The sequence below is a fragment of the Corvus cornix genome, chromosome 7 (assembly GCF_000738735.6).
Source record: "Corvus cornix cornix isolate S_Up_H32 chromosome 7, ASM73873v5, whole genome shotgun sequence".
NCBI lineage: Eukaryota > Metazoa > Chordata > Aves > Passeriformes > Corvidae > Corvus > Corvus cornix.
In genome coordinates this window covers 20,114,039-20,136,127 of record NC_046337.1, presented here as the reverse complement: position 1 = coordinate 20,136,127, position 22,089 = coordinate 20,114,039, and the positions used below count along the sequence as shown (strand labels likewise).

The 22,089-nt window shown below is 38.3% G+C and overlaps 1 protein-coding gene across 22 annotated transcripts in view; it reads right to left on the bottom strand.

The window, feature by feature from the left end:
* The window catches only part of MYO3B (myosin IIIB), a 248,769-nt gene that overhangs the window by 64,421 nt on the left and 162,259 nt on the right, over window positions 1-22,089 (bottom strand). For all 22 annotated transcript variants that reach the window (XR_002047282.3, XM_019290511.3, XM_039554756.1 and 19 more), the window contains one exon: window positions 21,688-21,826. Coding sequence is in view for 21 of the 22 variants with exons in the window: in XM_019290511.3 (XP_019146056.1) it covers window positions 21,688-21,826 (139 nt within the window). In the remaining variant the exon portion in view is untranslated. The remainder of the gene's footprint in view (window positions 1-21,687; window positions 21,827-22,089) is intronic.

Here is a 22,089-nt window from a genome sequence, read left to right as displayed (position 1 = left end):
CTTGAAGTGTTTCTCCCAGTCCTTATTTCAACTTATGAAGCCTTCGCTAATTTTTTTTTCTTTCTCTCCTCTGCTCAGCTGTGGCAGGGGATGGTGAGCAAGTGACTCTCATGGGTGCCTGGCACTGGGCCAGTGTCAAACCACGACAGTCCCCAGTTTGGTTGGTCAAGGGAATTAGGCAATATGCTAAAATAAGATCAAAATTTTTTATTTAATTTCTCTTTAACTATGATTAAATAAAGCACAGGCTTATTATTTCCTGCATTCCTCAAAGATACCTTTGTTCTTCACTTTGTAAGTCAAAGCTTGCATTAAGAAAATTTTCTAGGGAATCATAGCATAGTTAGGGTTGGAAGCGACCTTGTAGATTATCTAGTTCTAACCCCTCTGCCATGGGCAGTGACACCTTCCTCTATATCAGGTTGCTCAAAGCCCCATCCAACCTGGCCTTGACCAGTTCCATGGATATGGCATCCACAGCTTCTCTGGGAATGCTGATATTCTTAAGCATTTCATCCCCCACAAACCAATAAACCTAAACATACACAGAGGCATCTGGCAGTGCCTAGGCACAAGATGAGGAGACTGAAGAAATTGCAGGCTGCTTCTCTGACCTGCTCTGTAAACTGGCAGCATGAGACATCTAGGAAAGACATCTTCCAGCATCAGACACCAGCTGCAATATCCTGTCCATGTAGCAGGATAGCACCTGAACCGCAGGAACACTTCAATACTTCAACATTCAAAACCTCTTTTATGCTCAGAGATTTGTGAAAAGTGTCTCAGACTATGGTTTGCACCCATTGACTTCTACAAAAGATGAGTAATACTTGTATCGCACACATAGCTACCATTTAGATGTCACAGTCTTCTGGAAGTCTTTTTTCTCAAAGGCAGAAAAATCCACATGTGTCTGTACTGAAAACCCTGGCTTCAGGAAAGGTGCAAAAATGGCCAATAAAATGACAGTGTGTCCTGCAAACGATCTGGCTGAGTACGGAAAAAATGCCTGTGTCAAGTACGGCTTTGAATGAGTTTCTGTTCTTGAGTATTATCTGAGTTGACTGAGATGCTGCTTTGCTACCTTAGCGACCCAGCTGCCCAGCTCAATAGTGCTGTTCCAATGACACTGATCCACAGCAAATACTAGAGCCTAGCATTCACACCTGTAAACATGAGGTGTTACGCAACCCAGGCTGACAGAAGGAATTTTTACTACACAGAGGTGTTGGAGCTGTTGGGAGACTGTCCTTGTCTTGCAATTAGATTGGAAACCATAGACCTAAGGAAAGACAGGCACCATCCTAGGGAAGTAGTATGTGCTCTAGGATTAGAGCACATACTACTATCTTTTCAATCCAGCTCTACTTATTTGGGCTCATCTCTAAGTAGAAGTCCACCAGAATATATTTTTTTTCTGGAATACAGCTGTAAAGCTATCATAAACACAGAGGGGGATATGATGAGGATGAGGGCTTCAGATCTCTTGAGTCCCCCCACTAAAAGAAGCAGAGACCTTTTAAATTCATAGGCAGGGATTAGGAAGTACTTGACTTTGTTTCTCCAGCTGGAGGACAGGAATAAGAATTATCCAGACAAAAACTACAAAAGACAAGGAAGGATGTAAAGAAATCATTTAGGTTCAGAACCACAATAAACTCCAAGAATAAACTTCTGCCCAGTAGATTTCTAGAGGGCACTAAGCTAACCTTAATGCTGATCCAAGATGAGTTTTATTATTTGATAGATACAGAGCCAACAGTACATCCTAAAGATATATACACAGGTACTACACACACTACAGGAATGAAAAGTCTTCCCTCTTTGGGAAATCATCCTGTCTTGAAGGGAAAAGATGATTATCCCTCTTCCAATCACCACTACTTGCTCTTCCCCAGCTTTCAAAAGGGCATGGCTACTAGAAACCATTTCAAAAACTAAACCAAGATGGGGCTGAGGAGGGAATGGTATGGGGAGAGAAGGATATACCTACCTGTATATTTATTTCCAAAACTATTCATTGTGCCACTTGTTTACTTCTCTTTGGTTCTTGTCTCTGCATGTCAAAGTGCTTACCAAAAAACTCGGTTTATTTGGTGTCTACAACACCTCTGTCAGAATGTGAATTGGCATCAGCAGTGTGTCAGCCTGTGCCAGTGACGAGTGATGCCAGTCAGTCTCCCCCCACTGTAATGCTTGCATTACATTTTTGTTTAAAAAAATGGGAACTTGACACTATCTGCATTAGCCCATCACCAATACTCGGATAGTCATCTCTCTTCTCCTTTAATATTTGGAAATACTTAAAGAGTTTCAGGAAAATATTTTCATGGAATGTTTGATGTAAAAAATGCTCCAAGGCAGATAGATTTTTCCAGTTAACATTTCAAAATTGCTTCAAGACTGAATGAACCATGTGATGATATACTTCTATGTTTTAATTTTCCAGCTGGAAAATTAAAATTTATTCAATATTTAAAAGGCCTTTTACAAAATACACAGAAACTATTAAAAACAGTACCTGGGCTATTCTGCAGGAAAGGGAACAGAAAAAAAACGCACCTGGGATACAAGGCTCTGTAGCCACTCAGCAGTCCACAAAACAACTTCAGTGAGTTTAACCACATCCTTCCTTCCCAGGGAGGCCATGACTCAGAAGGCACAGAGCCAATGCACTCTTGCCAGATATTTGAAATGACAAATGGGAAAAAAAGCATTAACTCACCCAAGACAAAACTCAGCTTCTTCTAGATGGACTGGGGCTGGTACTTTTGTGAAATCATTCTTAGACTGACTGCAAAGAAGTGGCACAGTGTGCAATTACTGCATCTACCTACTATTTCCTGGAAGAGGACAAGTATATGGGTCTATATCCCCACTCATCATCTGTTGGACTGGCTAAACTGGCTTTACACACATGCAGCTGGGAATGTTTTACAGCACTCTCCTTCACATTCTTTCTCTAGTGACTGCATTTTTCCTTTTACATCAAATTGCCTCTTGCACTGAGTGGGCAGTTCCTTGACAACTTTGCTCCATGCAACAACTGGTACTTGCTTGATGTACCATTTTCTTTAGAATGGAGTAGCACTTTCAAAGTGGACAAAAGGTTGCAGAAGAGTTGTGATTTGTTGATCTGCTGACAAAAAAATTTTGTCCTGACCACTCTGATCTGGCCAAAGGGAACAGCAGCCACAGTGGAGGTTTATGCAATCTGCAGAGTATCTTACTGCCTTCTACAGTAGAATTACTGCCATCTTTAAGCAGAAAATAGTCCACTGATCAGAGCCCATTTTCTCAGCCCATGGAGGGCAAGATTTGCTGGATAGTGATGACTACTTGCTGTAGTTACTACAGAAACACGTAAGAACCATAGACCTAGAGGAAAGAATTACAGTTTGAACAGTGCACAAGACTAAAAAAGATTCACCATTTTAGACTTTTCTCTCCACTCTGGCAGGCTTAGCTGTGTCACAGACAGCTTTGGTGTACACATATTCTTCAAGGCACAAATGAAGAAAAATCACTCCAGTTATTCACAGGTCTTTTTCAGCCTGCTACAGCAAATGATGAAATTTATTTTTTCACTTACTAGACTCTGCAGTACCAGCAAAACTTGTTATAAGCTCTCTCTGTTTATTTTTTTCAGATTTCAAAGGAAACTTTTCACTGCAAGCTAACTAACTCCTCTGTTAAAAGTGTATCCTCTATCTTTTAATATTTATAATGAAGACTTAATGGAGAACAGTCTTAGAAATAACAAAGATCTAAATGTATCTCCATAATACATACACAGGTCTAGCTATGGCTGACTTGTCTGTGTGGAGTGTTGGCACTGCACTAAAGCTTCTGATTCTAGTGGAACCAGAGCCAGTTCTTCTGAGTACTTGCTACTCTGCCAGGAGCACAGATCCCAAGGTACTTTCACCTACAAATTCCGTAACAGTGAAAGACAAGTTTAGTCTAGCCCAAAGACATGGCAAACTTATGACTCATCTTGACCACTCTTGTCTAAAGGTTTCTTCAAAGAAGATGACATTTTCTTCACCACTGCTACAATCTGCACAGAAGACCTGATCAAAATCCAACAGGGTTCCCATGAATTAGCTATTTTACAGCCTAGACATGTATGCTTAGGCAAGTTAGAAAACACTGGTATTTCAGCTTCTTGGATAATGAAAGGGAATTTCCATAGTAAAAGCTGGTAGTAAAGCTGACGGTAGTTTTCAGTTTTAGAATCACATGAGATACTTGGAAAGAAAGGGACACTCCAGTGATACTGTGAAGTGCCATGCAAACAAAATTTGGCCTAGCACATGAACTCAGTCTCAGTTAGAATCTGGGCTAGAAAAAAAATTCTTAATTTCTTTAAGAATCAGATCTTAACTTTGCAGTGACTTCTTTTTCATCTGCATGCAAGATTTTAAAAATAGGACTGGTGTTTCCTTTAATTAGTATTTGATACAGTATTAATATTCCTATTTATCTTTTACATGCCATATGGATTAAATTCTCATTACTTTTGATCTTAATACTTTTAAAATATGTAAATCAGCAGACAGACACCCTCTTTAAAGCAGTGTTTGCACACCACATCTATTATTGCCTTGGGCAAAAGGAAAATATCTGCATTGCTAAAATTCCAGAATTGTAAGGAAATCTTGAAATATCAGATATTAAACTGATCAATCTAGATGAATTATATAATGACCACGTAAACTGCAGTTGTTTAGATTCAGCTGTACCTAAAATTGACATTAAAAGTGGCCAAAAGCCATTAAAGAACATGCACTTAAAAGGGATCAATTAAGTTAATTTCTGGAAGGAGAACAATGTTTTCACAGGTTGAACTAATTTCAGATGCAGTGCCTTAGAAGAACACTATAGTTTTTTTAAAAACTCACCTTTAATGTCAGATATTAAAAACACAATTATTTGTTTTCAAGTTTACAGAAGATACTGTTATCTTAATTAATCTACTCGTTTTCCAACACCATAGCACACTGCTGACGAATAGAATTGCATTTGCATGTATTTCAACTTGTCTGAACGTTATGGTTAAGCAGAAAGGAGAAACCTACGGGACTTATCAATACAGGAAAAGGGCAAAGAGGATACATGGGACTGGCATCTGCCCACACTGTATTTAATCTCCGATGACATGGGAAGCATTTGGATTTAGTGTTGAATGAATATGGTTCATGAATGTATTAGTCTGAAAACAAAAGTCTATCCAATCCTTTTACATTTGATCTTCCTATAATATGTAATATTTTTAGCTAGCCCTGTCAAATTTCTCTGCCTACATTATACTGCTAAGTGTATGCCGAGAGTTAGCAGAATAAATTAAGCAAATGTAGTTGTGGAAACCAGTACTCAGTACTACCATGCTCTGACTGAGAGGTGGAGGGAGGATGCTGTGCAGCTGCAACCACATTGCATGCCCCAGAGCATGTGTGCAGTGCTTGCGTAAGCTATCCATTTCCTACCTTTCAGCCCTGAAAAATCTGTGCCTGTTGAGAAATACATGAAAATTACTGTTCTGGTTGGAAAAAAAAATATTGCTCCTCAGTATCACAAAAGCCATTTTTGGGGAAATTGGGCACAGCAGGGTCCATTTATTTCCTCTTATTTTTATTTATTTCTTATCTCATCCAAAATCCACTGGGACCTTCTCCACTGTCTTGACTAAGTTCTGAGTACAGACCAGAAACCTGACAGCATGATGTATTTTCAGCACTTCACCTTTATTTTGGTTATTTTAGGAATCTACAGGACAAAATACTGGTGTTTATTCAAATGCATCTAAGAGCATACATCACTCCTCCTTAAACTGAACCATGAGACCTTGTTTGGCAGGGTTCATTCCAAACGAAAACCTGAGCCTGAGCTCTTTAATCCTATGGTACAATGGTTGTGTATAAACCATGACTTCCCTGCATGCACACCAAGCAGAAGGTCCATCGCAGTGAAGGCAATGAAAGTTACAAAAAAAAAAAAAAAAAATTTGGCCCTTGTTCTGAACAACAGTTTAGGGTAAGGCATAGTCTATACCAGCAAATGCTACTAACACAGTTATTTCTTGACATCACTGGGATTGGTAAAAGTCCTCAGCCAGAAATACTGTTGGCTTTTTGACCAGAGCAACCCAATCCATTTGGCAAACTGCTTTAAGAACTTCTTTCTTTGATGATGTGTCTCTCCAGAAGGGAAGTTTGTTGTCATACATCTGCAGTACAGTTACAGTTTCAAAGTCTTCTAACTACAGATACAGTCTAACTTGCCAGTTCAGTGCAGGCTTTTTTTTCAGACGCCATCTTGCATAAGACCACACTAAAAATACAACATTCTTCACATAAATCTGCAGGCCATAGTCATACACATACACCAAAAAGAAGGCACACCAGTGTCCTTAAATTTGCAGGAATCTGATAAGTACCACAAATATTATTTTGAAATTCTGGTGCAACTAAATTAAAATGTTTTCTCACAGTTACTTGCAAAGGCATAATTAGTAAGGTATTAGTAATCTAAGCAGCCACTGTATATCCCCAACTGTGTTTAGAGTAACTAGGTAACAGAATGTCTTAGAAGCAATTTAAATTTCCCCTTTAAGTGTCTTAATGACACTGTAGGGGACAATGCAGCAGTAAGTTATTGCAGTTTAAATGCTTTATGTACTTAAATCACAATTATTGCTCATTACTATTTCACAACAGAGATGTATCTTATCTTTGTCTTAAACAAGAAACATATCAAACAGGAAAGTCTGTTCACAGCCATGCTATACTGTCTATACTGTTCAACACATTTACTTTTCAAGTTGCACTATAAATATCTAATTCTAAGCAGTTACTTAGAATTCAGATTTCCATCTGTTTTTTTGAAATTGAATAGTCTTACTTAGGCAATGATTGCCACAATGCTTAACAAGATGTGTGGATAACCACTGCTACACCTTGAAGTATTGGGACCTTTGTAATCAACCTCTGCTTCTGACTGCTGCATTTGTTATATGCAGAACAAGGAGATGGTGCACACAAGCCTGTGAAATTCTATGTTAATAAAGCAAGGATCTCTTGGCTACTGAACTCACAGCTCTGTTCTCTAGTTAGTTCACAAGTATTTCATATCAAAGGGATGCAAATGTGAAGGTTTAGAAATAAAGGAGTAGCTCTTTCAAATTTGAAGCTAAATAAAAAATCTGACAAGCAATACCATTAGCAATCTGTATCACTTTTACTTTCTTGAAACTTAAGCACAACACTACACAGTGGGACTCAACTTCACTTTCACCTCTGCTCCAGGTAGCAGACTTACTTTGCTCAATGATATAGCATCTACAGAAACTGTATTACAGTATTTCTCAGAAGTGACCCTATTAAAATAAATTCAAACAGCTATTACAAGCAAAACTTTCCTCACCTTCCATTTTTTTTCATCACTAGGATGTGGAAACCTTCTGCCTCCTTCACTGCAATCCCATGATACGTGGCACATTCACATGAATATAACCTTGGAATTCCATTGGAAACAGATTCACGCTGAAGCCAACCACTTCCTCATCTCCTTTGTAAAATTATATATACCCACACTGAACCAGAGGGTATAGTGATAGAATATAAATTACTTTCATGGGCCATACAAGAGAGAGGATAGTTCTCAAAAGTGCTCAACCTCCTAAAACAGGCCACACATTCACATGACAATAAGCCACAATCAGGATATTGTGTTAACCAAATCTATTGTTTTCAAACAGCCAAATTGTTTTCCACTAATGATGACTTCTTTTGCTGCGCCCCAGTAAAAGATTCTTGTTTCAGTTCTAGATCACTCCTGACAAGTCAGCTGGGAACATGCAGAACACAATGTACAACAGATTCCAGCACACTGCTGCCTTCCTGCTCTGAGCTTTGTCATCAGCTCACATGAAAACAGGCACAGGCCCATACCACCAAAGCTTGTTTTGCTCAGTTTGTTTTTGTTTCAAAAGATCCTTCAGGGGAAACAATCTGGTCAAAAATCCAGCCCCAATTCAAAATGTTTATATAAAACACACTTAGGGCTCAAATCTGTGGGAGCAATACTTTAAAAAGCTTGTGTTTTTTGTTTCTGATTTGCTGTTCTTACTCAATGTTCTGGTATTGGTATGAACAAAGCCAGACAAAACCCCAAGCATTAGTTTAACAAATGTAATCCAGATACAATGGGCTAGATTTACAGACCAGCCATGCTTATTCATGGTGTAGCATAAAGATGCATGATGATGCTGAGCATAATAGGCCCAATTTACAGTTGCCCTGAGGTCTCTTTACAGAAGAACACCCCTAGCATAGAGGGCCTGTTCACTGAATGCAGAGCCAGCTGTTTCTTTGTTCCTACTTGTTCCAGGATAGGAATCATTGCAAGGCAGGGCAGCACAAACCTGAACAAAAGCCACTAAGATAAAGGGCTGCAGTTCTCGAGAAATAATCTTTCTCCCATACTTTCTAATCTTTCCCATTTTCAGCTGATGGTGAACTGGAGCAACCTCTGCAGATATGGGGACGTCTTCCTCTGCTATACCTTTTCAGAGGTTATGAGAGGCATTTGTCCTGCATCAACCCAGAACCCGCAATTTTCCAGTTGGCTTGCAAAGGAAATGGTAGACACAACTCTAACTCTTTTACAGTTAGACTCTGCTTTCTTATAGATCATATGTACCTTCTGAGTTTGGCTTTTTCTGACTACAGTGAATGCAACTACAAATCTAAAGGCAGATAATGGTGTTCTTATCACTGGGATTTCTTATTTGGAGAATTTATTTGACAATATTGAGGGAATATGTATGTCATCTGCCACTAATTTTATTTTTTAACAGAGCATAAGCAAGAACACAAAGTAAGTTTTTTTCCCAGTAAGTTTTTTTTGGTATTCTTTCTTCACTAGCAACAGGTTTTAACCAGAGACCAGTCTGGGATACACTTACTCATTCAGCAAAAAGGGATAAAAGATCTTGATAACACAACTGGTGAAGGCTGACCTTAAATATTGATCCTAAATTGTGTGTCAACTTGAAGAATAAATCTGGTCCTGGTTCTCAGAAGCAACTATCAATACAGCTGAAAGCTGTTACTTTTAAAGAATTATGTCCAGAAAGCAAGGCACATCTTGTTCTGCTGTGGATGACTCTGCATAATCATAAGGCCTCAAGAAGCCAACACAAGAAGCTCTAGAAAACTGTGAACTTGATTTACAGCTCTTGCCAAGATTCCAGTACATTGGAAAAGTGGATAAGATGCAGAAAGCCATAGAATCATAGAAAGGCTTGGGCTGGAAGGGATCTTAAAGATCACCTAGTTACAATCCCCTGCCATGGGCAGGGATGTCACCCACTAGACCAGATTGCTCAGGGCCCCATGCAACCTGATCTTGAACACTTCCAGAGATGGGACACCCAAAACTTCTCTGGGCAGACTGTTCAGTGCCTCACCACACTGTGAGTAAAGAACTTCTTCCTAACTTCTAATCCAAATCTGTCCTCTTTTAGTTTAAAATGGTTCCCCCTTATCCTGTTGCTACCTGCCTGTGCAAAAAGTCACTCTCCCTCTTTTTCACAAGCCCCCTTAAAGTACTGGAAGGCTGAAATGAGGTTTCCCTGAAGCCTTCTCTTTTCAGGATGAATAACTCCAGCTCTCTCAGACTGTCTTAACAGAAGAGGCGCTCCAGCCTTCTCACCATCTTTATGGCCACCTATGGACCCACTCCAGCATGTCCACGTCTTTCTTGTGCTGAGGACCCCAGAGCTGAACACAGCACCCCAAGTGGGGTCTCATGAGAGCAGAGTAGAAGAGGAAAATCCCCTCTCTTGACCTGCTGGCCACTCCTCTTCTGATGGAGTCATGCCTTCTGGGCTGCAAGCACACACTGTTGGCTGACGTCCAACTCTTCATCCATGAGAACCCTCAAGTTCTTCTCATAGTTTAAGAGTCATAAAGTCATAGATTAATGAATTTAGGCCTGACATTAAACATCACTAAATTTAAAAATGTAAAGCTTTTGCTTAGGTCCAACATTGAATATGGAGATGGACACAAACTGAGGAAGAAAAATTAACATTAGGAAATAAAACTGAAAATGTCTTCAGGTCTTTTCTGCAAAGACAAAAACATCATGGTTGTATGGCTGAAAGGGATGGGATAGTGAAATACAGAAAGTAAGACTGTAAGTCCTAGAAATCCAGGGGGGTAATCTCAATTCCTCCTGTCTCAGTTAACTTCTGGAATCTTGTTTTAAAGCTGAATGAATTGTGTAACTCACTGTGCTATCTGGAGTATTGTGTTTTACCTTGTCTCTTCTCCTGATGTGACATTAGGTATTTACATCCTTTGTTATCTTTTTTTGTTTGGTTGGTTGGTTTGTTTGGTTTGGATAGCTTCCAAAGTTCACAAATAGAAAATAAAAAAGGGTCACTGAAGAAAAGGTTGTTATTATGCAGGGGAAAATTTCCCTTATTTCATTTGGTCTCTTCTTTATTTTCAAAGATTTTGGACCAATTAATGCTCTACCCTTTCAGAGACACAGGCTTCCTAAGCATAACAAAAAAGTATGTTGCAAATAATGATATAAAGTGTTGCAAACTAAGGATACACTACTATGGGCACTACTGCAAAGGAAATTGTTCAGTAAGTATCGCTGTTCAAAAAGATTTTACCTATTAAAACAGAGCATGAACTATAACTCTCCTTTCAAATGCTCTAAAGCAAGAATTACACTTTTCCCTGAAAAATCTGAACAACTAGATATGAGCAAAGCAATGCTACAGAAAGCAGCAGGACATTTCACTGCTATGGCTATCAAGCCTTCTGTTGTTATTGACATGGAATAGCATCTTTTTTGTTTTTCAGCTCATCCACTTCATTCTCCTTTCTCTATCATGCTTGTCTGCACAGGTTTTCTTCTTTGATGGCATATTCCTTCTGCACTCCACTTCCAGCTTGTTTTTAATTCCATGATGTTTGTCCATGTCTGTCACACATTTTCCCTACATGTGAAGTTCTGCATGGTTTAATCTACCATGGTCAGCATTTTCTGCCTTACTGTTAAAATCTCTTTCAAAAAAAGATTAGGTTGTTTCCTCTTTTTCTCCTTTTTTTCTTTTTCTTGCAAGTCACAACACAAATTACTACAATTCCACAAACAAATTACAGAATTTAAGCAGAAAACTGGCAGATACTTTCTGACTCTGTATGTTTATTTTGTGGGTGGGACAAGAAGAGGGAGTTCTGTGAATTAACAGTGATTTTCTTCAATACATGTCAATGATTAGCTTGTGTGGCATACTACTACCATGTAGGCAATCTCTGATTTTGAAAGTTTTAGGTTGTAAGTTGTTTATGATGATGAAAGACAATAATGAAAATCCTACTTCATTTACAATGCCCTAAGACATGTCTGCCTGTGGCTGTCTGATGACTATGTTCTTCCCAGGGAATGTTTTAAAGTAGACTATGGTTTACAAATAAGAGTATCTAAATATAGTCACGCAAAATTTCATTTTTCTAAAGCAGTTAAGCTCCTTTGGATATGAAGCTGAGGAATTCACCCTTCTTGGGCCCTAAATCAATGATCAAAAGGCACAAAGCATGAGCCTGAATACGCAGACAGAAAACTGATATATACTATAGACTTGAACTAACAGCTGCTCTGAATACCATTGCAAGGGGCAAATCTTTGTGAGGAGATTAAGAACTTCCAATTTATCAGTTTCTTATGAATGAAAAATTAATTGGAAGCACATGGACAACAAGAGATGAAAGAAATTGATATCACTTTTACTCAAAGTCTGATGAGCAAAAGATGAGGGGTTAGCCCAAACTGGAATCTTGTTCCTGTGCCCTTTTGGGACATTAGGCAAGACAATATGCAGACCTGGACTTCATATATATTTACCTGTCTCTGAAAACAAATCAACAGGTCAAAGATTTTTGCTACACAAGTATCTCTTTTACCAATTTTTAACTACAGCACCTAGCTGTTCTTAATTTTTGAAACTACACCCATCTATGCTGCTACTAAAATTAGCTCAATTTTTTTTTAGAGCTTCAGCAAACTTGGTTGTTGTTTTTTTTCAAATAAGCCCCTTAAAACCGACAAGCTTGCTGTTATTCATTTGATAGTCATGCTCTTTATTGTAACTAAGAATATGCTGTAAAGAACAGCATTAAAAGAATGTAGAAAAAACAATTGCACCACTTTGCTGCAGGGCATTTTTGGTGTTTGCAAATCCCAGTACTCCAAAAGGAGGCTGGAACAATGTAATATTTTTTCCTTATTTTGAATGTAACTTTTGTGTGTGTGCAGGAGGCAACATAAGCACACTGGTGAGACAGAGTCCCAAGAATAGCACTACACTCACAAAGCCACAAAGAATCGAAGACGTTCCTCCTAGCTGATAAGGACAAAAACAAGCTGCAAATGAAGGTAAAGAGCTGGTATAGCTTTCCAACTTTTTAATACTAGGCAACCACATTGTCTATATTTGATTCCCAACAAAATGTAAGACAGTCAGATGAAGACAGACAGTCAGACACGTTAAAAATGACCAAGTCTTTAGGGGTATTCCTGCTGCTATTCAGCTTGTTAGTTATGTCTGCATTCTCCCTCTCAGACTTAGCCTGGTAGGGCAGACCAACCTGACAAGCGAGAGGCAATAGTGATTACATAGTTGTGCTTATTGCCTTCTCACACTGTTCGTTACCTATGTATAAGGCAGGACAAACCTTTAAGACAAAGAACAGGTACTAAGATATTTTTAGGAAAAGAAATATTAGAATTCATAAGACTCTTCTTTTATATATGTTGTGTTACGACTAAGATATGCTTGTTGCCTGTCGGACCACAGAGGAAAGCAGCTTCTCTTTTTCCCACTGGCAGCAGTAACAATACTTCCTGTGGTTTTGGTACTCTGACCTCCCCTTGGGGGAAAGGTGTTATAAGCAGGGAAGGTGTGGGTGTGGCATTATTGTTCTGCTGTACTGCTAACACTTGAGCACAACAACTTCTTCCAGTAATTCTCTCCATAGGCAAGGAAGATCCTCAAGAAAGATTATCCTTTCCTGGGGTCAGAAGGGAGCTCTGCAAGCTTAAAATTACCACAACAAGCTAGTATTGGCTATCGCTATATTCAACCTAATCATTAGAATCATCTGAGGTTATCCATGAGAGAACTGAAATATAAAATACTTCTAGTGAATAGAGAGAAGTAATGATAGACAGCCAAGTAATACAATCATTGTCATGAGCAGGGCTAATGAATAAGTCATGTAAGGCAATTTCTTTTCACCCAAATACCTCATATTCAGTTCATGATTTAGTGAATGGAATACCTATTTATCAAACTGTATCTATTAGTAACTTGTAGTATCTACATTTTTACATATGTGGTTGCAAACACATTTTGTCCTCAGTATCTATCCTTTACTTGTCAGAGATATTTTGATTTTTTTTTTTTGTTTGCATTGATCAACCATGAAAATTATATACCATGGCTTAGGTTTCTATTAAGCTGTATATGATTTTTGGTAGCTAATCACAATCCACTAGAATAATAACTCAAACTTAGAACAGACAAAAAAAATCCAAACCCATACAAAGTACATAAGAAATTAATTTGTTATGGTACTTTCTGAACTATCCCACATAACTCATAGAACATTCCACAACATCACATTAATTGTTACTGCTTTTACCAGCATGTTAACTCTTCACAGAATCTATGAAGAACTGTAAAAATAATTTGTGAAAGCATACAGCATCTTCTAGAAAGAAAGACCTGAAATCCAGCTATTACTACTCAGCTGTGGGGAATTCATCAGAGTGAATTCAGATTTTTAAATACCAGCAAAAAAAGAAAAATTATTTGGTAACATACAGTTAGCAGATTAAATCATAGCTCTATAAAAGCAAACTATTAACTGTCTTAGCCTTTTTCTTACAAAATAACCAGAAATAAAGAAATGATCTAAAGTTTTCTGATGTGAGACAAAGTTAAAAAATTCTGCAATTTGAAAAAAAAAATTGTGAAAATATTATTAGAGTTATTTTCGCTTTGTATGCACTCTCAAAGCTCTGTACCTACTGTACTTTAACAAAGTTTACTTAGATAAAATGGTGCATTTTTTTTAGAAGCAGAAGAGTAATGAATTAGGAACCACACTATATGCCAGAGTACATCAGTCATCTGAGATATGCTGCTGGTTCAGAGCACCAGTAACTGGAAAAATGACAAAAATAAGGCTGATACAGAATACTTGAAAGAATTTTCAAACAATAACACCAGGACAGTGAAGTGCTGCATGATGAAAACTTAACTACCAACAAAGATCTAGCAAAAAGAAGTGTTCAAACAAACCTGTATGTTGTGGATAGAAAATGAAGACAAAGAGCAGGTGAGTAGCAGCTTGGATAAGAAAGACAGGGAGGAGAAACTGAACTCCTATTAAAATCTGCAGGCTTTTGGCACAGCATTATCATATATTTATTATTCAACTTCATTAAATTTCTTGGATTTCTTACTATGTTTTTTGATATTTCAATGAGAGAGTTCTGCAGTCTATTTTTATTGCAGTGCAGTCATTACAAGCTGAATTGTGACTTGTTTTATATAGAACAAGTACTAGGTTGCCTCTGGAGAACCCTACTGCAATTTATCTGTGCAGTTTACTTGCATCTTATTTTATCTCTCACCTCTGATACTAATCAGTCATGGCTGCAGGTCAAATCTTTTTGCATTGGAAGTAATCACAATAACCAATCCAGAAGTAAACCAGCCTATAATGAAATTCACTGCCTAGGGCTAAACATAGAGCTAACATGTGTTTAACAAATCAAAGCTTGTATTTATCACTTGCCACTGTTTGTGTCTTTGACTGTTGGAGGGAAAAAAAACAATTAAGAAGCTGTGCAGCAAAGAAAAATTTATGAGCAGTCCAATTTCTTTTCAGATTTGTTGGTCTGATACTTCGGCAAAATGCAGTCTGCCACTACAGAGTAGCAAAAGATTTAACAGAAACCATCGACGGGTGAATCAGTTCAGAACGCAAACATCATCACTGCAAGTCTCAGCTGAAAAATTTACATAAGGCTGAGAGAAGTGCAACCAATGTCACTTCTGTTTGCAGTTATTTTCCAAATTCACACTGAATTATATGGTAAAGAACTGAAATCCTTAAAATGAGGTACTGTTTCTCACCCTAATGGCTAGTGAAGCTAAAAGGCTTCTGTACAGTTCCAGAAAGCAAAAATTCAGGTTTTCCATAGGATGGGAGGCAATATTTCCTCCTGGGGGCTCCTGCAGGGTCCCACCACATGCAATGCAGTGCTCAGTACCAGGCTTACCAAATGCATCCATCTGCGTAAGTATGCAGCCTTGCAAACCTAGAAAGGTGATTATCCTTTCCTATAATGATAGAAACAGAATCAACTAGGTTGGAAAAAACCTCTGAGATCATTGAGTCCAACCTATGACTGAATACCACCTTGTCAACTAGACCATGGTACTGAGTGTCACGTTCAGTCTTTCCTTAAACACCTCCAGGGACTGTGACTCCACCACCTCCCTGGGCAGTCCACTCCAATGTTTAATCACCCTTTCTGTGAAGAAATTCTTCTTAATGTCCAACCTAAACCTTCCCTGACACAGCTTAAAACTATGACCTCTTGTCCTGTTGCTGGTTGCCTGTGAGAAGAGGCTGACCACCACCCAGCTAAAACCTCCCTCCAGAGAGTTGTAGAGAACAATAAGGTCCCCCCGAGCCTCCTCTTCTCCAGGCTAAACACCCCCAGCTCCCTCAGCTGCTCCTCACAGGACTTGTGCTCCACACCCTTCACCAGCTTCCTTGCCCTTCTCTGGACACAGTCCAGCACCTCAACATCCCTCCTGAACTGAGGGGCCCACAACTGGACACAGCACTCAAGGGGTGACCTCACTGGTGCTGAGTACAGGGGGACAGTCATTGTCCTGGCCCTGCTGGCCACACTATTCCTGATACAGACCAGGATGCCACTGGCCTTCTTGGCTATCTGGGCACACACTGGCTCATGTTCAGTTGCTGTTGACCTGCACCACCAGGTCCTTTCCCACTGGGCCACTTTCCAGCCACTCTGCCCCCAGCCTGTAGCACTGCATGGGGCTGTTGTGGCCAACATGCAGGATCCAGCACTTGGTTATGTTGAACCTTGTGCTGTTGGTCTGGCTCACTGATCCAACCTGTCCAGGTCCCTCTGCAGGGCTTTCCTACCCTCCAACAGATCAACACTCTGACTAAACTTGGTGTTGTCTGCAAATTTGCTCATGGTAGACTCCATCCCCTCATCTTGATCACCAATAATGATATTAAGCAGGACTGGACCCAACACTGATCCCTGGGGGACACCACTAGTGATGGACACAAACTGGATGCAGCACCATTCTCCACCACTCTCTGAGCCTGGCCATCTAGACAGTTCTTAACAACAATGATTGCTTTGAGACATAGCTTTATTACCAGCTTATTTTCTCAAGAGACATCCTAAAAAATAATTTTCTTATGGTGATTTCTACTTATACATTTGCAAGATAAAATGAATGATCTGGAAACATGATTTCCATTTACTGAGCCCAAAGCATTTATGACAGGTGTGATCAGTAATCCAGTGATACTCTTTTAGGAAAAAATAAAAAGAAGCTACTCTTTCTCCTGCACATGCCCAGTCAGATTTTGGTTCAAAAGCCACAGAACACTAGCAGGATCTTTTCACTGGAAATTCATTATACAACATCCCACATCAGCAAGTCCTCTGCTGGAGCCTCCAGCTGCAACATGGCTAACAGTAATTAGTCTGTTAAAGTGTGGTATTGAGTAGGAGAATACTATGGAGATCTCACAGGCCTCACACACAGCTACAGCATGCTCAGTACAATCAGATCATACTATGTAACACTATCTTGGTCCTTTTAGAGTTTCTTGTAACAGTCAAACTGTCCTGTGATCATGCTATTTTATTTGCAGAACCAACTCAAACCTGCCCCACTCAAGAAAATCCCCTGAAACAAACCCAAATCTTCTGCCCCAACCCCTCCCCAGCCCCATATATGTAGAAAATTTTTCATGTCCATTTTTTATACCCAAGAGACCAAATTCTGCTTGCTGTTATGATTTTACTGACTACAGTCAAATTTTTCATGATTTATATTCCCTCAGTGTAAGATTAGTCTCAGTGGAGGGCTTAAAAATGATGAAATGAAACTCCTGTTTAAACAACCAAAAATTATTCTTAATAGGTTACAAATTCTTTGCCTTAAATTCCTGAATGATAGGATTCTGAAATTAATGGCATTCATGTGTCAGTGACACCTGCCAGTGACAATTAGTCTAAAGTCCATGTGATATTTCACACTACATCATGTAGCAGAGGTTTTGCTTTTACTTAGAAAAGGCAGTTTGTTATAATGAAATCGAACAGGAAGCTGAGTTACACAAACAGCTGAACGGCTTGGATTGATCTCTCTCTACTTGCAGAAAGTGAAATGACATCTTTGGTTACAAGGCACCCAGATCTTGATACCATGTTTTGTGTGAGATACTGCCTGTTCTTTACTATAACACCTATTACAGTCATGCTGGGATATTGACTTTCTGTGAATCCAAGAATAAAAAGTGCCCCCATTTCCAAATCACTACTTATTATTGCTTTGCCATAGCTGTTAACTTTTTCAAAAAATGTAAAAATAGGAATTAAATGAGAACAAAGTTAAAACTACTACAATGTTAAACTACCATGTAGTGTAACATACTTCTCTGTATTTAAGCACCTTTCACTTGCAAGTGGCAAGACATTGAGTCAAGACTGTACTCTAGATCGAGGCAGTTTAAAGTATTTTCAATAACAAAGTCTGGCCCAAAGAAAATTGTACTCTGAAGCAAAGATCAAACATCCAAGCCACCTATTCTCTTTGGCTTGGGTATTTTAACATGATTATGCTTGTTAGCATTAAAATTGGACCACTTCTTTAAAACTGGAGTTAAGTACTAACTTCTAATGAAGTCATCATTATTTTAAATTTCCTGTTTATGGTGATGAACTTGTAAATATCATCTGTGTGATGATAACCACAGAGTAACATTTTGGAAATAATATCTCCCATGCCCACGATGCCCCTACTAAAACTTGCCCAGGTGGGCAGTAGCCTTCCTCCCCATCAAGCAGTAACTTCACATATTTAATTATCTACTTGTCCTTCATCAGTACAAAACCCCATGACTTCATATGTTTCTCCAAACCCAATACAGCTACATTTACCAAATCCCATTTTTTGATTGGTTTACCAGAAAAGAAGAGAAAAAATGATCAACATAAAAAAATACATATTGCAAGAAAAACATTAAAAATGGGTCAGTGACTAATAGGACTCCAGCTTGAAACATGCCAAGCCCTAATTTCCACTAGTTTTGAGAATATAGAAGACTAAGAATCTAAAATTAAAAGTTATACTGAAAAGGACTATTCAGAACCTCAGACTGTGGCTACAGACACTGAAGACTGTATACTTCCAGATCTCACAGAATCCTGGCAAATTTCTGTACCTCTTACAAAGTTTCAGCATTGCAGTGTGAGGTGCAAGGCATAAACTGAACATATCCATAAGTCATATTATTCTCCCATAAGAGAATCTCCACAGCCAGAGACTCTCTATGTATTTTCTCACTTGTTCAAAATGTCTGTGCTAAGCATAAAAAATTATGTCATAGTTTGGCCAATGAAGAGATGCTATTAGCTTTCCTTTTGCAAACATATTTCCTTTGCATCTCAGAAAATTTGTCACATTTACCTTTGAAGCAAACTTACATTGGTCAATTCCCTATGAAGCACTCACTTTTCATTAATAATTTCAAACATTCTCACTATCTATCTCACCTAAGGGAATACCACTACTTGGTCTCTGGAGATTATATTATTTTGATTCCTTCAGTACTACTTTATTGTGACTAGAATAATTAACTTCTGGCTTAATTGTTAGTAATGATGGGACTCTGCCCAGGCACTGTGTCACAGCAGAGACACTGGAGGGAATTCTTGGCATTGTTACTGGTCCTGCCCCACTGCTCTGGCAGAGTGCAGGGCAATGTCTGTGCAGCATAAAACCAGCCCCTGTGACTCTATACAACCATAGCACATGCATGCACTTGCTGTGCACGCAATTTGGCCATACTGCTCAGTCTTTCTATGACCCAGTGACAAGGCTTGGGATGTGAAAAAGAGGCTTTTGTTTCTGTATTAATTACCGAGTACAGTCTTCGCATGATTTTTGTAGAAATTTCCTTGTCTATTCTTCCTTTGCCAATCTGCTATTAAGAACAGGCAGCCTGTGCTATTAGACACCTGGATAACAAGATGTGAGTGAATAGTCTGCTTGATTAATACAAAAATATGCAAACTCATATCAACCATTTTTCCCTTTTGTGCTCTGTCTCCTCTTGACTGCACCAGAGCCTCACCTACCAAGGCCTCAAGACAAATAAGCAGCCTGTCCATCCTTTTGTGCTTAAGCATGCACACAGACTTGCTCCTTAAGCAAACAGCAACACTGCTTCACAGCTGGGCCATGGACCAGTGCAGAAACCTGTCACATTCCCTTCCCCATTGGCCTCTGTATTTCAGGTCCAAGCACCACCAAGATGATAGACTACTGCTGTCTGTAATGTAACTTACAGAGAATTAAAAATCAGTCTTTAACATTGCAGAATAATGTTTCACTATGAAAAATAAGTCTTTGCATTGTTTGGACCACCCAGTAGGCAGCTTTTTTAGTGTGAGTAACAGCTTATGTAGTATCACCTTGCATTGTAAAGCACACATTTTTATATAGGCTTTCTTATTCCAAAAATGTATTTCCTATTTCACTTGGTTTTCAAAATAGGTGTAAGAATACCATCTGCTTAAAAGTACATTTCCTACATTAAGGCTGAATACAGACTGAGCACCAGGTGAAAGCATCTGCATCTCTGAATGCAAGCCGTGCTTTTAAAAGCACCCAAAGAAATTATTATTCTTCGCCAGGTTTACTTCCTTAATAGTTACTCATTGAAGTGTGATTTATATGATCATCTATCTGAGTATTTTCATGCTTAACTAGGAAATTCCTTACTTCTTTGCATTTGCATGCTTATTCATTTAAACATAGATGTTTCTTCAGTAGTTCAGATCCATGTTGCATTAATCTCCTCTTCAAATTTTATTCTTCTATCATTTCACATTTTTTGAAGACTCTCTAAATTACTGGGTAATGGCTCTAAATCATACTTGCTAAGGGTGTAATTCTGCCAGTTTTACTCTAATTGTTTTACCTCAGACACAAGGTCTTTGATTTTAAGGAGACCAGTTGCAGGTAACATACAATATCCAGTGAGAGTAAAGAAGATGGATTTGGGCCCTGACTGCTTCCCTCAAGAGGATTTACTGCAATGAAGATATTTTTGTTTGACAGGTTTATTGTTTAACATGTAATAATTTAAGATAGTAATGCAAACTTCCCCTGCAGTCCCACACTATAGATTCGAAACCCATATGGACTGAAATGCATGAAGAGGGAATAATGGATTTCTCAATCTGCTCTGTTTACATACTATTCCTTTTAGCATGGAAAGCACATTATGCCTGTGGAAAAGAGGAAGAACATTGAATTTGCATTATTTGCCGCAGCAAAATGATCTCCCTATAAATATCTATCTTCTTACCTTTCATTGTAAATTGTTTTACTGAACTCTGTAAAATTTAAACACATAAATTGCAGGATTAGGGCTTAATTATTCAGGTAAATGTTTGTAGATTTATGAGATGAAAAGTGTCCCATTAAATAACTAAACAGTAATGTTAATTAACAGCACAACATCATAAACAACTAATTTTCAGCATTAACCTGGAAATTAATTTAATATCATATACATTTTGGCTCTGGTTACAGATATCACATTATCAACCTACTTAGTTTTAAATTGTGAAAGTTATTTTCCAGTACAGTAATAAAATCTGTATTCATGGATTTGCAAAGACAGGATGATTATAATACTAGAGAAAAGTATTCTAATAGGTAATGATTCCTGGAATATCCAAAGATAAACCAGGTAAAACTCAAAAAATGTCAAAATGTTTTACTTCAGGTTTTTAAACTCTTGCTGAACATGGCAAAAATAACATAACAGCAAATAAAATTTAAAAATGCACTGCATAGATTGTAGAATTATTGTAGACGTTCCTGTGTTGCTGACTGAATCTTTGCGTGTGTGAACAAACTAGTTGCCTTTCATTCTGCCAAAAATGAGAGATTTCATTACTGTGTTTGACTTCTGAGGTTGGAAGGCAAAGGAAAACTGAAGCTCTTGAAGGCAGATTTGATTTAATTAAAAGGGTATTTCAAGATTAGTAATGACATTTTTAATAGAAGGTGTATTTTTAAAATAATTTTATTTTTGCCTCTGTAATACAGATACTTAAGGGTTTTTTCATATTTCCAGGGTGAAAATGTGTAGAAGAAAGTTTTTCCTTTATGTTTCCTGCCTTTCAAGGGATTGTGAAAAGATCTCATCAATATATAAAGCAAGTTACATGCTGACAACGTAGCTTATATCAGTAAACAAAATATCTCTGCTACTTTACTATATTTCTTACCTCCTTTTTTATGGGATCTCAAGAGACTTGACAACTGATGGTCTGCAACTGTCTGGGATTGGCTAACTGATTGTGAATCGCTCATTTCAAATGAACATTTTAGAATAAACGGAGAAGCAGAAATCTCATCCAAATTACTCTGGAATAAAGAATGCTGGTTTAGGCACATAAGAAATGTATTGATTCCACTTGGTCATGATAACTTACAGCTGTGATCTCATAGAGAGCAACTTGTTATTTTCCAAGACTCTCTGAAACATCTAATGCTAGATTTAACTTACACAAGACTCTTGTGGCTTTCAGCAACACCAACTTAGCACCCATGTCACAAACATTTGTTTACTTTTTCCCATTTAACTTATTCATCCCCTTTCCTCATGCAGTTAAATCATAGCATGCACT